Here is an 18,380-nt window from a genome sequence, read left to right as displayed (position 1 = left end):
ACCATTTACAAATTAGCAAACATCTGAATATACAAGGAAGAAGAGAAGGCTGAGTAGCAACTTTGGTAAGCTAGAAAGATGGGGGGAGTTTGTTCGAAGTCATACTTTCCTTTGGGTTACCTAGTTGAGCATGCACCTTGTTGCCTCACCTTCATGTAGCATGCTGGTTCAAAGTACTAGTGGAAAGCACCCTGGAAATGCAATTTGAGTGGCCTAGGGAGAGTTATGTGTTCTCTGTGAGCCCATTTCCTCATCAATCAAATAGAGATAATACTTACAAAACTATCTGATAGTGCTGTTGGAAGACTCAGAACCTAGGTGAAACAATACATGTGAAAGACTGTAAACTGTTAAGCACTATGCAAATGTAAGGTGTTGCTATGATTGTTGTTGTTGTTGTTATTGTTCCAGATCTTTGATGAAGAGTACAATGTCTGGTTCCTAGACTGGGGTGGCGCCCTCGTGGCCATGAAACACACACCTCTGCCAGTCAGGCATTTGTGGTAAGGAGAGCTCCCTACCCTATTAATGAGCTAATGAGCAGCTTTTTAGTGGAGAGGATTGTGATGAGTTATTCTGCATGGTTTTGTACCCATTTGTACATTTCCTCATCCATTTATTTATCCATCCATCATTTAATAGCCTTTACATCATCTAACTCATAAGTGGCAATAGTAGGCCAGATAATTCAGATGGGGAGGTGTAATGAATTGGGTTGATGGTAATGAATGGTCAGATAAGGCAGAAGACAGCAGGAAGGACCTGCAGTTCAAGTAGCCAAGATCAGTAATCCAAAATAGGAGAGATGAAAATTGGAAGAGGACGGTTAGGTACATGTAACAGATACTGAGTTCAGTTCCAGATAAGCTGAGTTAGTGGTTTCTATGAATATTTCAGCAAAAATGACCATGAGTTGTCAAATATATTCACCTGAAGATCGGGAATGGTCTGGGCTGACGTTAGATTAGAAGTCATTAGCCACTAGGCGGTAGTTAATGCTATGGAAGTGGGCTCGATGCCTCAAGAAAGTGGGTACAACAAGGAGAAACCAGGGACTCCTATGGACTCTGCTGAAAACCAATATGCAGAGTAGAGGAAGAAATTATGGGACAGACTAAAGATAAATGACCAAAAAGATAGAAACTCAGAGGAAATATTTTCATGAATGCTGAAGAAAGGGGTGATTAATAGCATCAAATTCTACAATCAGATCAAGTCAATTCTGGAATAAAAAACAACCTAGGATTAAGCAATAAAGGAGGTTATTCATGATTTTTGTCAGAGTAGATTTGAAACAGAGGTGGGGATGAAAGTTAGACTGTAATAGATTTATAAGTGAATGAGTAACTGAATGGATGATAAGCAATGAAATGAAATAGAGACAGTATAGATTATTCTTTTCAAAGAGTAAGATTATGAAATGGAGCTGAGGGTATATATGCAAGACCTTCCACAAGAACAGAGTTGAGTGAGAATAGATGATGATTTTGATGATGGTGATGATGACTTGTTGCTGTTGTTCTGTGTTTTGGGCAGGGAATGGATGTGTCTCATGTGTATTCATGCCCTGAAGGGAAAGAATTTCAGGCTTCAGATTCAGCAAAGTGAATATTTAGAAGAGTGAATGGCTATGCTATCTAGAGTACAGTTGGTAGATTCACATGGGCAGGAGGGTGAACCCTGGCCTAACTACCAGGTCTTAGATATTGGGAGCTAAAGACATTTAGAGTAAGAATCTTACTGAAAGGATCAGATTGCAATCAGGAAAGGCATAGGATTCCCTGGTGCCAAATCCAAGCTTCAGTCCCTTTGGCAAGGACTTAAGAAGGATTCTCTCAATTTGACTATTTTAAGTGAAACCACATGAAATCACCATTTTTAGGTCAAAAATGATCAAATATTGCCAGTTTCTTAAAGCTCAACCTAGCATGTCATGAAATAGTTCTATTACTATGATATTATCTTACAGAGAGATTGTGCAAATAAATGTTGAAAAGATACATGGAGCCATTTGTAAGAAGAGCACTCTCCCACCTCACGGATGAGCTTGTAAAAGTTCCCAGTGTAATTGTTTCTTATCTTTTTACTGCTGATTTATATAGCTTTTTGGTAGTATCCAAAACTAGAATTGCTTGATATAACTGATATTCAGCATTTATTGAGGGATTATTAGATTCCAGAAACTGTTCTAAACCATTTACATGAATTATCTCATTTGATGCTTGACCAACCTAGGTATGTGGGTACCTTTTTATCACCCATTTATAATGGCATCAAAAAGCAAATATGTTAAATACTCTCCTCAAGGCTAGACATGAGTAACCAGAAGCACAGAGCTAGGTTTCTGTCATGGATGCTCTTGTGTTCTGGATGCTAATTTTGTAGATATTGTAACAAGGACATCTAGGCTTATGATATAGTTGCTGCCCTCCACGAGCTTATACTCAAGGTGTTTAGGCAGTCCACGCATGACTAGAAGTGAAAGCATTGTCTGCTAAAGGATGCCGGCTGTGTGTATTGCTGTAATCTTAAAGCCTGGTGTGTAAGGAGCCTGGCATCCTTCTCTCAAAGGTCAGCCCTTATGTCACCTCCTCCAGCAGGATTTTTGAGAGAGAGGGATGTCATGAGTTACAGGAGAGGTGAGAGGCAAGCCAGGGAAAGAGAAAACTTTGACTAAAGTCCAGAATTCAAGTAATGTAGGGAGTGTTCAGGACACTATTTGATTGAGACAAAAATGTAAGTGGAGGTGGGTAATACTCAGATGAACTTACAGGCCAGTTTAAGGGATTAAAGTTGATCTGGTAGGTAACTTTTCTGCTGTCAAAACCCATCTGCCTCTGTAGAGGAAAGAGCTGTCTTTATTGCGGACTGAGCAGGACTTACACTTTCAGAAAAGATAGCTTGAGTCTTAAAACAAGCTTGTTTTTTAACCAAGAAAGGCAACGTTTCTTAGCTCCCATCATGTTAAAAACTTCCATCTAAATCTTCATAAGTGAATTGATAAATGCTCTACAGACAGACTTAGCTGTCCTGGTTTCTTCCCCATAAGTCCTAGAGAAGGGGCTAGCAACCAACCCTTAAACTTGGCCATCACTTTCCTTGATTATGGTAGGAACCTAGCACTTACTTAATCATTGATTCTTAAAGCACTCTACAGAGGTTTTCTTGTGCTGAAGAAAGAATTTATTTTTGTCGTTTCCTTTTGTTGGTAGAAGAGGAGAGCATATTTGACATGGCAGGAGTACATGGAAGAGAGTTTTGGTTTTGTCAAATCTTAGCATCCTTACATCTAACTGTTCAGTCTCAGCCACAAAAGTTCATCTCCAGAGACCATCTCACTTCCAAAAGGAGTGCCTGTCTGATTATCCCTGGAAGGAAATCATCCAAGTTGGGAAAATTATTCAATATTCATTTAGGGATATTTATATAGGACCAAATCATGACTCTCAAAGTCATCAACACAAAGTTTGAGTTTTCCCTTGTTCAACATAGTATCTCTTTTCTTGGTAAAAATGTTTATCAAACTCAGAAAAAAAAAAAAAGAACCGCACTCCCGTTGAATTTCCTTTTATAATAATAATGGTGATATCAACCTTCATTTGACTATTCTAACTGACAAAGTATTAAAAAGGATTTTTCAAACTAAGCTTTTGAAATAGTATTATCTCCATTTATAGGATGTTGATACTGCCATTTGTCACAAATGCTGCATATGTTTTCTTGAATGTAGACAGAGACCATGATTTCTGCTTACTTGCCTGTCTATGAATGCCGTTCTCTGAAGCAATCCCTGGAAGGGGTTAAATGCCAGCTATTGAGGATATGTGTTAGAAAACAACAGCAACAACAACAACAGACTCATTTGGGAATTATCCTTCCACTCCTCTTTCAAAGGCTAAGTGGTGTTTTGTAAGGGCTTGACCATGTTATTATCATCAGTGTTTTCTTATGAAATTGTTGACTGATTTTGTCTCCTGCTTATGAGATGGAAGCTTCTGAAACGTAAACCAGGTTTTTCTTCACCAGGAGCTTCTAATTAAATGACAACCTCAAGGTAAACAAACCACTAATTTTAAGAGGAAAATAGGTTAGGTAATTAGTTCATTGCCATTTTCTGTTGTAAATCTCAGACTGACATTGTTTTATGTATATTTATTATATATATATTAATATTTGAATAGGAAAAAGACACCAGCTTACCCACTGGAATGTGGTGGCTCTCAGATTTAAATAATAGCTACATTACCTTTAAGAGAAAATAAGAGCCATAAATGAAAAGCTGGGAAGACTTTAGCTAGGCTAACAAGGCATGTCGTTTCCTACAAATTGAAATGATAGGTAGCCAGGTAGGCTGAAGGCAAAACAGCATACAAATGAACCCATCTGTTTGTGACCATGTACATTTGGATGCATTGAGATTAGAACTAAGTGCTATTTCAGAGAAAGCCTCCATCCAGTGTTCCCTTAGTGCCTGAGAAGCATTAGAGTGAGATAAACAATGGACTCCCACTGAATACAGAGCTCTAATGAAAACACAATAGGCAGAGCACCTAATGGGCAGGTAGACAGGGGTGTGACGGTTTGCCTAACCCTGACAAGCTGTCACTGTCTCTCAGTGGGATGCTCTTGGAAACAGAAAGGAAAATATCACCTGACTTTTTGTGTTTCTTTGGTTGTGGGCACTAGCATTTTGTTCAGAGAAACTTTCGAATGAAAACAATCATTCAATACATTGCCTCTGAAAAGGAAAAGTGCATGTGCTGTTCTGAAAAACTTCCAGGTGGCTAAAATGTCACCACCTCATATACTGGGGATAAAATCAAATGGAGCAGTACACCTTACCAGACGGAGGAACACTGATTCTCAGTGACCACTGTAGCTCCTTATTTCTGTGCTAGAGATTTCTGAGGAGGATTCTGATTGTTATTGGCAGGTTCTATTCCTTTTAGTTTATGCCATCTCAGTATCGTAGTCATAGATGCGTGAAGTAGGAAAAGTCCTTATAGAAGTCATTTAAACTAGTATTATACCTGCTATAGCTGATACTTTTGTGACACCCCAAAAAGGTCACCTCCCTTTACCGGAATATCACAGTGCTAATCAACCTGCAAATACCCAACATACATAGTTCTCGTCTTGTATAATGTCTATAGTTGTTAGATTGTTTTTCATGTTGAGCAATAATAAATCTACTTGTAATCTCTGCCCATTGACCCGCATTCTGCCACCCAGATCTATGCAAAATAAGTCTGCTCCAGAATTACATAAGATGTTTAGAATGGTACAGCTGGGAAGAACCTCAACATATTTCTTAGAAATATCTTAGGTTAGAAAAGCCTTTCTAAGTTCTGGGAAATGACACAATATACAACTCAAGACAGATTTTATCCATTTGTTCATTTATTGCATACATTATTATTAAGCATATATTATTTATCTAGCATTAGTACAGGGGCTGGAATATGCTATTGAATGGGACTGTGTACTTGGGAACTTACATTCTTATGCACAAATATTTGATTGTTCTCTTTAGAAGAGTCACATGGAAATCTTTTCCCTCTTATTCTGTCTGTATTTTAAACAATTAATAGTTCCACATATCTAATTACATTCTATGTAATGTCCTTCACCGACATTACCCCTTTTGGGTAGTCAATAAATAGATTTTTAAAAATATTTGGAAACTTTCTCATCTATAAAAATTAATATGCAATGGTAATTAATTCAGTTTTTCTTCTTCTTTTCCCTAAGCTCCCTAGAATTCATATAATCTGCTTCTAGGACCATTTGGTTTTTACCTTTAACTACACTTGCTGTCAGTTTTCCTACAATTTTAAAAATTGAACATAGTATATAGGATTGGGTAGAAGGATTATTTCTTTTTTTAGGCTTGTAATGTATCTGTCTGTGAGCACATCCTAGGCTCACAGTGGCTTGATTACCTCTCATGATAGTGCCATTGCCAGAAAATATTTAACTTGTAGTTTGCCTATGACTCCAGTTTCTTTTTAGCTTTATATATTTTATTAGCCAATCTCATTCATCTAGTTGTAGGGCTTGGTGTTTTTTTTTGTTTTTGTTTGTTTGTTTTTATGTATTAAGCATTATGCTTTAAGTTGTTTCTGTCTTGTAAGTGACTTCCAAATTTACATACCCAATTATGATGAGAAATACAGATCTATCCATCCAAAGGTCTTCTTAACAATGTTACAATATGGAAGTCCAAAAAGCATCAATCTTGATATGGACCAAAACAGAAACAAACAGATGATAAACAAAAAGCTTTGGTTCTCTAACTCTTCTACTTTCCCTCTCAATTACTTAACACTCCCCCAAATTAATATTTTCCATGATTTCTTTCTTTTGGTCATGCAATCTCTATATATTTTATTACCAAATTCATTGCCTTTATTTCTAAGAATAACCTAAATATTTCCTTTTTTTTCACTATAATAATCTTCATTCATGCCCCATCTTTGTATGGTCTCTTAAATTACCACCCCTCCCCAGCTCATTTCCTCGAATCCACTTTGGGTCTTGACAATCCATTTATCACAGAGAAGTGAAGGTTACCTTTTAAAGCTTAAATCAAATTATATTATTTCAACTGAAAATAAGGTTCTTCATGATCTGGCTTCTGCCTTATTTTCTCCTACAAATTTTTTCAACGAATTCCTATTCACACTAAGCTATAGCCACTGACCATCTTTCTGTTCTTCTCACAGGACAGCTTTTTATTTTAGGTCTTTTCTCTGTAATGGCTTTCTCTTGAATCTTTACATGGATACTTCCACTTAGCATTTAGATTTTACTTTAAATGTCAATCTCCCTAGAAAGGGCTTTCTTAAATTTTGAGCACAAAATAGCTATCTGGTGACTATCAAATCACTTTATTTTAGTTGTTTCGATGTTACTTATTTCTAACTCATATTTTTGCATTGATTTATTTTCATATTGTTCATCTCCTCAAACCGGAATGTAACTTCTATGGAAGCTAGGACCTTCCCTTTTCTGTTCATCTCTGTATCCCTAGAACTGAGATCACTGCCAGATGAGGCACACAGTAGTAGGCATCAGTAACATTTTGATAAATTAACTTTATTTGACTTTGATTCTGTAGTCCTGTGTTGCCACTATTTGGAAATCAATTGGAATTTTATTTCTATCTTCCTCAGTATTGGCAATCCTACTGATTGAAGTTTTACCTGTGGAGCTAATAAGGAATTCGCAGTGCCTTTGTCTTAGCCATTAATGAGCAATTGACCTGAGGAAGAGAAGGTACATCCCTTGGGGATACCATTCAATATAGAATTCAATATACAATATATTACCTCAAGACATTTGAAAACTCCTAGTCATCAAAATAATAATAATAATGTTTCACAAACTGCAGCCTATCCAGACCCAAATATTTGATAACTAAGAGATTCAGTTTTCTAATGTTATATATTTTGGAGCTTCTTTAGGGAGTTTTATTCTTCATAACTGCCTCAGTGTGAGAATAAAGTGTTAGAAGCTGATCTCAAATCACCCTAGCTCTCGAGTCCTGTACACTTGCTTGTGCTTATTTATATCATCCTTGGACTTCAGTTATTGTCAATTTCCTTTCCTACCTGGACTTTAGTGTTTCTCATCCTCCCTTTAGGCATCTGCTGATTCCACTCTTCCCTCTAGCAAGGATTTTGCTCTTTCCATGTGAACTCATTTCATACAGCAGGCCCTTGATCATCTACAATTTCTTTCCCCATCTGGACTTAGCTTTGCCTTGGAGCTCCTATCTCAATACTGGACGGCTGTGATGGTCTCTCCATGTCTGCTCTCTGTGGGTCTTCTCTTCATTGTGTAAACTAAAGATGGCTCCTTCCCTGCAATGTTCATGGCAGTCACTGCAATTTGCTCTGCTAGTGCTGACCTTTCTTTTTTCTCTTTTTCTTTCTTTTCTTTTCTTTTTTTTTTTTTAGATGGAGTTTCCTTCTCATTGCCCAGGCTGGAGTGCAATGACACAATCTCGGCTCACTGCAACCTGTGCCTCCCAGATTCGAGTGATTCTTCTGCCTCAGCCTCCCTATTAGCTGAGGCAGAGGCAGAGGCAGATGAGATTACAGGCGTGTGCCACCACGCTCGACTAACATTTTTTTTCTTTGTATTTAGCAGAGATGGGTTTCACCATGTTAGTCAGGCTGTTCTCGAACTCTTGACCTCAGGCAATCCACCCACCTCAGCCTCCCAAAGTGCTGGGATTACAGGTGTGTGCCACTGTGCCCAGCCCATGCTGACCTTTTATTGGTAAGGAAATCCTGAGACTGAGACAGAGAGAGGCCTTAAATACACTTTGGCTTCCATCTGCCAAGACAATAGCCAATTTGTCCAAAGTCACCAAAACAAACAAAACAAAAAACCCAACTAATATTTTCTTACCTTCTGGACTTATCGGCCAGAGTTGACTCATTAGTGGTCACGACACACTCTGAAACAACTATGATTATTTTAGGAAATGATGGAATGCATGGTAAGAAAGGTGAAGTTCATTCCCAATTATATGTCTTTTCACTTTTGAAATGAGCAACCCATTTCTACAAAAAGCAATTTAGATATGCCCAACTTTCTTGGGGCTAACTTAAATGATTATTTAGTCTTCAATATATATTTTTTAAAGGCTGAAATAATGAATTTCTTAAAATTCAAGACAGATGATGACAATTTAGGAACTCATAAAAACTTTTGGCAGACTGTCTGCATTTCATTCGTGAACATGGATCTAGATATACCATAAATGCAAAAATTGTAGGCTGGGAGACTGGTTACTCTAGCTGGGTTAAGAGATTGACGTTATTATTGTTTTTAATCTGTGCATTGGGACAGAAGATAAAACAGAGAGTAAAATAGAGAGAGGCAGAGAGAAAGACAAAAAAGTAAGTGAGTAGAGAGTGAACCATGTAGACTGGTTGGTAATGGGTGGTAATTCACACCCAGCTTCTGAATGCCAGTATAAGTCATGCTTGAGAAATGATTGGATAGATTTAAAGAGAGTCCTTCATTATTCCTTATTATTTCATTCATGTATTCATTTAGCATATATATGGTGTCAACTATATGCCAGGTTTTGTGTTAAGTACTAAGAATAGAAGAATTAATGGTATAGTGTTTGACCTAAAAAAACTGCCATTTTAGGCTGGGCGTGGCGGCTCACACCTGTAAGCCCAGCACTTTGGTAGGCCGAGTGGGAAGATCACTTACAGCCAGAAGGTCAAGACCAGCTGGACAATGCAGCAAGACCCCACCTCTACAAAAATAAATTAAAAAAAAATTAGCCAGGTCCAGAGTTATACACCTGTAGTTCCAGCTATTCGGGAGGCTGAGGTGAGAGAATCACTTAAACTAGAGTTCAAGGCTGCAGGGAGCTGTGATTACACCAATGCGCTCTATCCTGAACAACAGAGTGAGACCTTTGATCTTTTTTTTTTTTTTTTTCTGTTTTCCAATTCTTTTTTTTTTAATTGCATTTTAGGTTTTGGGGTACATGTGAAGAACATGCAAGACTGTTGCATAGGTCCACACATGGCAGTGTGATTTGCTGCCTTCCTCCCCTTCACCTATATCTGGCATTTCTCCCCATGCTATCTCTCCCCACCTCCCCACCCCCCGTCCCTCCCCCATTTACCCCAAACAGACCCCAGTGTGTAGTGCTCCCCTCCCTGTGTCCATGTGTTCTCATTGTTCAACACCCGCCTATGAGTGAGAACATGCGGTGTTTGATTTTCTGCTCTTGTGTCAGTTTGCTGAGAATGATGGTTTCCAGGTTCATCCCTGCCCCCACAAAGGACACAAACTCATCATTTTTGATGGCTGCAAAATATTCCATGGTGTATATGTGCCACATTTTCCCTGTTCAGTCTATCATCGATGGGCATTTGGGTTGGTTCCAGGTCTTTGCTATTGTAAACAGTGCTGCAGTGAACATTGGTGTGCATGTGTCCTTATAGTAGAACGATTTATAATCCTTTGGATATATGCCCAGTAATGGGATTGCTGGGTCAAATGGAATTTCTATTTCTAGGTCCTTAAGGAATCGCCACACTGTCTTCCACAATGGTTGAACTAATTTACACTCCCACCAACAGTGTAAAAGGGTTCCTATTTCTCCTTGGTCTTTAAAAAACAAAAAGCAAAACCTTCACAGTGTAGTGGGAGAATCAGACATATTATTTACCATTACATATTATATGTATAGCTATTATATATATATATTAGGATGTGTGTGTGTGTATGTGTGTGCATATACTGTGATGAGCATTGTAACGGAAATATATTTTTGTTTTATTTGTTATTAAGGGGTCATTCAATGATTAGACATACGTGAGCTCTGAAATCCCAGAGTTTATAATCTTGAGTTGAGATATTCAAGATCAGTTAAGGAGTCGGTAGTCAGCACTGTGATAGGAGAAGGCCTGGGTGTTATAGAAACATACAGAAGGGAATTTTAATCCTAAATTATGGAAATAGAGTAGAATTAAGAATCAGCCAGAACAAAATGTTCATAGAGGATGAAGAAACTAAGGCTGTCTTGGGGAAGAAGGGATGCTGAGAAAAGCTTCTTAGAGGAGATAGTCCTTGGGCTATGCCCCCTGGTTAAATCAAGGGGCAGACAGGTCCTTGATAATATCAAGAAAGGGAAGGAAACAGGCACTCAGAATTGCTCAAGTTTCCTCCGCTAGTCACATCTCTTTAAAGCGTTGCAGGTTCTGTGTCCACAAGGGGCCAGACTGTCCTCTTACCTTTGGATGAAAGATAGGGCAGTGTTGCTCAGAACATCTCAGACTCTCAGTGGTTGTCCCTAAAAGCCCCTTAAAGAGGCACTGGGGAAGGAAAATAATCCTAACATCTATTTTGAACAAATGGGAAATTGCTGTTTGCAGGGTTTGATCTGAAAGACAAACCCTTTCTCTTTCCATCGGATCCACCAACCTTACTCAATTTGTGTCAGAACCTCCAAGGACTGAATGGATTGTGCTGTAAATTGAACTTCAGGTTCCATTCTGATTACTTGAAACATGACACTTGATCCACTAAGCCTTCCTGCTTGGGTTGTTTGTCGATTCTAATGTGTGGAAATATATCTGCAGCTCTGGGTGCTGTCTCCATCCAGGTCCAGAAGTGCAGCTTTGATCAAATCTCATATTAATATGGGAAGATGTTGAAGATTAAAACCTATTGATAATCCACACTACCAGAAAGCAAGATACAGAGGAAAATTTAATAACCTGAAAAATGGTTACAGAAGAGTGTGGCTTTATTTTCAGCTGTCTTTTCTATGTACTTGTTTCCAACACAGGGTGAGTTTTGATGAGGGCCACTCTTGGGACAAGTATGGTTTCACTTCAGTTCCTCTCTTTGTTGACGGGGCTCTGGTGGAGGCAGGAATGGAGACCCACATCATGACGTGAGTACTTCTTTTGCTGTGGTAGGAAGAAGATCAGAGACACTGGTTCTACTTTCGTTGAGCCCTTGGATTTTTCCAGGGAACCCTACACCAAAGTGGTCCAATCTCTGGGCCAAAATTTCCTCATCTATAAAGTGGAAATATTTATTTTTGTACCTACAAACTCAAAAAACTACGCCAGGATTAGAGAGGCTGGGGTTCTAATTGAACAGTCAAGGTTTCTAATAGAATTTAAAGAATTATAGCAAATTCCCATTTATTTGAAACCCAAGCAAACAGAAAACTTCTATCATTCGATGGATTTTCTCTGTTTCCAAAATAGTCTAGTGAAAGATAAGGAGCAGAGGCAGAGATGGAGGGAATAAAACATTCAGCCTGTTGAAATCAGAAAATATTTTAAGAGATCCCCCCTTCTCTCTCTCTCTCTCTCTGTCACACACACACATACTCTCTCTCTCTCTCTCCCCCCCCCAGTTATTTCACTTTAGATTATTTTGCTGTGAATTTTTTCCCCTACTCCTATTTATTTATTTAGAGATGGAGTCTTGCACTGTCACTTGGCTGTAGTGCAGTGGTGTAATCTTGGCTCAGTGCAATCTCTGCCTCCTGGGTTCAAGCAATTCTCCTGCCTCAGCCTCCCAAGTAGCTGGGACTACAGGCATGCGCCACCACGTCCAGCTTTTTTTTTTTTTTTTTTTTTTTTGTATTTTTAGTAGAGATGGGGTTTCATCGTATTGGCCAGGATGGTCTGGATCTCCTGACCTCCTGATACACAGATCCTTGTGTAATTACAGATTACACGCGTAAGCCACCGTGCCTGGCCTCCATACTCCTTTATAATGAGATTTAATCTTAGAAATTGATCACCTGTGTTTATGTGTGCACTTATGTGTACATGGTGAGTGGGTAACTGTAATCTGTAATCCTCCACCGGACAATACTGGCCTGGAGCACCTTACATCTTAGCTCTTCACTGGACAGACTGGAGTCCTGTTGGGCAAAAATAAGGGGTGTTTGCTGTCATGTGGGTTTGGCACAGAAGGACTCAAAGTGTGTATCTGTGCTAGTTTGGTGGAAGGGTGTATGATCTTACTACTCTAAGGGACACTGCTCTTGATTTAACCTTTGTGCACATAGATTTCTTTATAGTTTGAAATAGTCTTTTTCCAACCGTTATGCACTTGGAGGAAAGGCCAAACTAGGAGCCAATAAGTGATCAGTTATTAAAAAAAAATCTTTATAATTGTGTTTATGCAGTTTTGATCAAATCTCAGAGTTTGGCCCCTTTTCTATGAGGCCTATTTGAACTCATTGCATCTTCTGTTGGGCATTACTTTGAATAACATCACGTGTATGCCAATCTCTATATGACCTGGCATTCCCTAGGAAGTTTAAGGCCACAGCTTAAGTTCTGCGTTCACCTAATCTTAAATGGTAATAATTTTTTTTCTCAGCTTCAGATAGAGTTTAGCTGGTCACATGGATATGAGGGAGATTGACCTCAGAGCCAAACCATTTACTGAAAAGATGAGATAGCACTTCTATTTTGCTTTCCTCCTGGTCAAGACTCCCTCAGAGCTTGGCAGAGCTTCTGTGCCTGTTTTATCTGGCTCATCAAGATAAAACACTTAGAGAATAGAGCATAATTATTTTCTTATAGAGGATCTGGTGGGGGAGCAGAGGTATTTGTGTTTTTATGAAGTTAAGATGGATCTTGGAAGCATTCATCAAAGTGGGTATAAACAATTCAAGTTACCTGTTTTAACATTTTGTTAAATTCAGCATTTCCTTTGTATGCAAACAACACAGATTTTGTCAGGACTCTTCAGATAGCTGGACAAGCCCTGGAAGGGTTGCCAAGACATAATTTCTGTCGCTATTCTAAATTTGGAAAGAGCATTGAAACCAAGTAGCCTACTAGGGTTGTCCAGTTGTGGAATGGCAATGGCAAGGATTGAAACAGGATTTTTAAAAAAATTACGTATTTCTGTAGCAACTGCAAGAAGGAGTCCATTTGGGGACAAGAATGCTTAGCTTTGCCGTTGAATTAAAAACTTATTAATAAAGTAGGTCATTCAAATTCTGTACCCTTCCCCTCTCTGTTAACCCTGTTTCTCTCTGTAGCTCAGTGTGGTCAGGAGGAAAAACCAGCCACTCTGAGGTTCTGTTGCCTTCTCTTATCCATTGATTTGGAGAATTTATATATTTAACAACTAAAGAGCTTCTAATATCTTGTTAGATATTGTTAGATCTTAGGAGAATTTACAAAGGCAGATGAAGTTCTTTGTTTGCAAGGGGCTCTTAGGCCAAAGTGGTGAGATGAAGTGGGGATAAAGTAATCATCACGGTGCCCTAGTTGTACAGCCAGGCGATAGCAGAGGAAAGTGAAGACTTCACACAGACAGTAGGTGACAATTGAGTTGGTCTGGAAGTTTTCATAGCAGTTCACAAGTGGAAAACCATATAATAGACAATGAAATGTAAGTTCCAAGAAAGCATAGATTTTTAACAGTTTTATTCACTAATATAACTCAGTGCCAAAAGCAGTGGTTGGTGTGTAGTAGGAAGTCAGGAATCGTTGAACGAATGAATGACGCCAAGGCAAAGGAAACGACACAAACAAAGGTAAGAACATGAAAGAGAGTGGCTGGGTGTTAAGGGGGTGAGACTGTGAAAGATTTCAGGTCATGTTTAGGAATTTGACCTGTATCCAGAGTGAGGTTTTTGAAATTAAAAAATCTGATCAAATAACCAGTTTTCTTAAAATCCATGGAGGCCTTTTCATTGCCTTTAGGATAGAGTCTAAACTCATAGAATGGCCTACAAGTACCTATACTGACCACCTGCTTGGGACTTTTCCTCTGACCTCCCTGACCTGACCACCCTTTCCTGATGCACTGGTACCTTCCCGCTCCCAGGTTCTTTGTCTTTGTATCTGCCAGAATGGGCCTCCCTTTCCTGCTTAAGCAACTAAATTTATTTTAGTTCTTTCTGATCTCAGCTTAAATATCAGTTCTGATAGCCTGCCAGATCAGGGTGGGTTCCCACGCAATATGTTATCTGGCCTTATTTATTTTTTCCTTTATAGCACTTTAGATAATAAACATTAATCCAAAGGATATTAATTGTTGGATATCTTTCCCTCTTGTCTTCATCTACCCTAAGACAAACAGATGGATGCACCCACGGGCACAGACATCCCTGCATGTGAGTTTAATTCCCCGTGAGGGAGGATCTTTGTGTATCTTGTTCATTCAGTGCCATGTATTTACCAGGCTTGTGCTAACATGGAGGATTTAACAGTATATATGTACTGGATGAATGAATTATTAAATGAATGAATTAAGTGACTTCCAAAAATCTTACCGTTGTTTAGATTGTTGTAATTTTTCTGGCCCATGGCTCTAGCATGTTAAGAAAGTTTATTATAGATCTCTAGAGATTCTGAAATGTTGTGATCAGAATGCAGTAGTTGCAAATCATGGGGGTTGGGGTTGGATAGGAATCAGAGCAGACTGTGTGTGTGTGTGTGTAGAGGTGTCTACATGGGGGTTATGGTGCATTGGGTTGGAATGGCATGTGGGCACAAAAGGGCAGCTAGAGAATGAGGAGCTTACTGGGAATGATTCTGATTTCCTCCACCTTTCACGAGAATCTGCCCGATTTCCATTTCTCCTGGAGGCCAGTGCTCCAGGAACATGGACACTTCTAACACTGCAGCTTTGCAGGATGATTTGCATGGGAGACAGTCCCCAGAGTGGAGGCCTGGGACTTGATTACCCTTATTGCTCTTTTTCCTTTTGTCTTTTCAAATGTTATTATTTCAACATCCCCCTGTTAACCATGATGGGAACCATCTAGTCTAGCCTAATTCAAAATGAAATATGCCTGTTCTTATTACTGAAGGCTGAGGATAGGGCTGATTGACAAGCTGGAGGCTCTATTGCCATCTCAAGCAGTGGCTCTCCAGCTGATGAGATGCATGTGGCTGTTGTAGCACTTGGGGCCCTTTGGTGCACTATTTCTTGAAAGGCTGTTTGCCCCTTGATTAGCACTTTAAAGAGTGCGTTTCTTTAACTTGACTCAGATGTGGAATCAGATAGCAAAAAACACTGCTTTCCTGCATCCTCAAAGCTACTGAAATTCTTTCCTGATAAGGAATGTTAGAACCAAGTGGCCATGTTTAGCTAAACTTCTACAGGGACCAGAGACAACCTGGCAGCTTCCGAGAAAAAAAAAAAAATCTTAGTAAGGAGAAGCACAGCTTCCCTGAAAGAGGTAAGATACTTCCTACCATGAGTGAATATCTAAAAAGCTTAAGGAGAGTTTAGTCTGATCTGGAGGAACTTAGTGAAGACCTTGCAGTCAACTTATGACTATTCAGCACCTTTTTTTGTGCCAGGTATCGTGTTGAGCACTTTTTCAAACTTGATTTTATTGAAATCTCCCAACAACCCTGAAATGTTGGTGGGATTGGCGTCATTGGGCAGATGAGTCGCTGAGGTTCAGCTCACATGTTCAGAAAGTGGCAAAATAAGAGCAAGGAATGTGAATTTCGAGCACCAGGATTGGAGGTAAAATTTGAAGGAAGGTACTATAATTCTCTAAGGTTTGTTCAGCCAAGGACAACCAAGGTGTATGGGGAAACAGTAGCAGTATACCAGTTGTTCGCTTAGTATGATGAGTGACTGCTGTGCTGCCAGACACCAAGTCCCAGCAGACCTAGTTCTTGTTGTTAATTCACAATCCATTTGAAAAAGTGTAATAAACACATGAAATAATTAGGGAATGATTAAATGGTAAAGTATGATATAAATGTGTTTTTGTTTGTGTTTGTTTTTTGAGGCAGGGTCTCACTCTGTCACACAGGTTGAAGTGCAGTGATGTTGCCCCGGTCATGGCTCACTGTAGCCTTGACCACCCAGGCTCAGGGCTCAAGTGATCCTCTTACCTCAACCTCCCAAGTAGCTGGGACTACAGGTGTGTGCCACTATGCCGGGCTAATTTTTGTATTTTTTATAGAGGTGAGGTTTTGCCATGTTGCCCAGGCTGGTCTTGAACTCCTGAGCTCAAGTTATCTGCCCACCTCAGCCTCCCAAAGTGCTGGAATTACAGACACATGTGCCAGTGCACCTGGGCAGTATGGGAAACATTTTAGTTGCTATTAGATATCAAAGACATGATTGAAGATAGAATGGTTATAAAGGGCTTCATGGCTACACAGAGAAGAGGGAAAGAGAATATTCCTGGTGGGTGGAACAGTGTGAGCAGACATGGAATGGTAGAAATGTGCCTGGACAGTAGAGGAAAGTGAGAGGTGAAAAGGGCTAGGGATACCTTTGGTTAGGGCCAATTGGCTTGTTGGTTGCTCTTATAAACCCAATTCTAATTGGCATAAATCTCTGATTAGTTGTTCCACCAGCAGAACTAACAGCCAAAGTGAAGGGGAGAGAGATCATTTTGCTTAGAAAATTATACAAAACCCAAAGCTGCAGAGGTGTTTTTTTTTTTTTTTTTTTTTCCCCGAAGCCCTTTCCACTTAAAGGACTGTGACCACATGCCTAGCAGGGATCATTCTTTTAAATACAGCCTTAGCACAATGCAGAGGCTCAGCCCTGAGCTTAAATGCATTGTTTAGCCTCTAGTAACTGCATCCGATAAAGTCTTTGAAAATGAACCAGAGCTGCTTCCATTGATCTGTTTTTCAATTCTCTGCTGTTTGCTGGAGGAGACTGATTTCACTTTGCCCAAAGTAAGTCATTCGAGTAATTGGCAAATCCAGTGGAACTCCAAGTCATCACCTCTCAGGCTGGCTGCCTGATTCATAACCTTCAGATTGTCACCAGGCTTGCCAGCAACTCAGAGGCACACTCCTGTTTGTGGCAAGAAACACAAAAGCAGAATGCATGCCTGCAGAGGGGCTATTGGATGATGGTAGGGTATACTGGGGACTGGCAGCAGCCTGGAAGGAAAAAGCTTATTTTGATCAATGAATTGCGTGTGGGCTCAGGAGGAGGAATGGTGTGGTCGCTGAGAGCATGGACTTTGGAGATTCACTCTTCCAGGATAATGCTCAGCTTGCTGTTTACCACCTATGTGACTTTAGTGTCTTGCTTCACTCCACTCTGAGCTCTCATTTCCTAACGTGGATGTGAGGATTAAGTGAAATAATAACCTCTATTGAGGAACACTGGAGATGTTGGTAATCTCCATAATCTAATGATCAAGAAACAGGCCACCTCCTGGGAAGAACTATGGCCAACTAGAGCAGAGGTTGGAAGACTTCTTCTGTAAAGGGCCATACTGTAAAGATTTTAGGCTTCGCTGGCCACAGGGCTTTTGTTTCAACTACTCAACCCTTCCAGCCTAGTCGGTGAAAGCAGCCATAGACAGTATGGAGACGAATGGGCATCAGTGTGTTCCAGTAAAACTTTATGAATACTGAATCTTGAATTTCATATAATTTCCACATGCATGTCATAAAATACAATTCTTCACTTGCTTTTCCCCCAACCATTTAAAACATAAAAATAACTCAGCTTGTGGGCCATCCAAAATATAGAGCTGGCCAGACATGGCCCATGGGTTGTAATTTGACCCCATGGGGTTTTATCCATTGTAAATATATTAAAAATGTCATTTGTATTTTTGACACAGTTTTTACAAGCTTTCCCTATCTATAAATTGCTTCTCCAATTGCGTTGCCTTATGAAGTATTGAAAAAGGTATTTTTTATGAAATGGCTTGGAAGTTTCCTTATTTATTTCTTTAAAAAAGTTTTATTGAGGGATAATTGATATATACAAAATTGTACATGTTTAATGTATACATTTTGATGAGTTTGGATGTATATGTACACCCATGACCATCACCACATTTGCAGTTACTAAACATATCTATCACTGCCAAAAATTACCTTTTGTTCTTTTGTGTTGTTTTT

General features: G+C 39.4%; 1 protein-coding gene across 1 annotated transcript in view; it reads left to right on the top strand.

Annotated features, from left to right (window-relative positions):
* Positions 1-18,380, top strand: part of SORCS3 (sortilin related VPS10 domain containing receptor 3) — a 609,576-nt gene that overhangs the window by 512,462 nt on the left and 78,734 nt on the right. Inside the window, exons 13-14 of the mRNA XM_017500803.2 lie at positions 412-503; positions 11,333-11,440. Coding sequence (XP_017356292.1) covers positions 412-503; positions 11,333-11,440 — 200 coding nt within the window. The remainder of the gene's footprint in view (positions 1-411; positions 504-11,332; positions 11,441-18,380) is intronic.

This window comes from Cebus imitator, unplaced genomic scaffold (genome assembly GCF_001604975.1).
Source record: "Cebus imitator isolate Cc_AM_T3 unplaced genomic scaffold, Cebus_imitator-1.0 Scaffold271, whole genome shotgun sequence".
NCBI classification, from domain to species: Eukaryota; Metazoa; Chordata; class Mammalia; order Primates; family Cebidae; genus Cebus; species Cebus imitator.
Note: the sequence above shows the minus strand (reverse complement) of the source record. Positions and strands in the feature narration are given on the sequence as shown.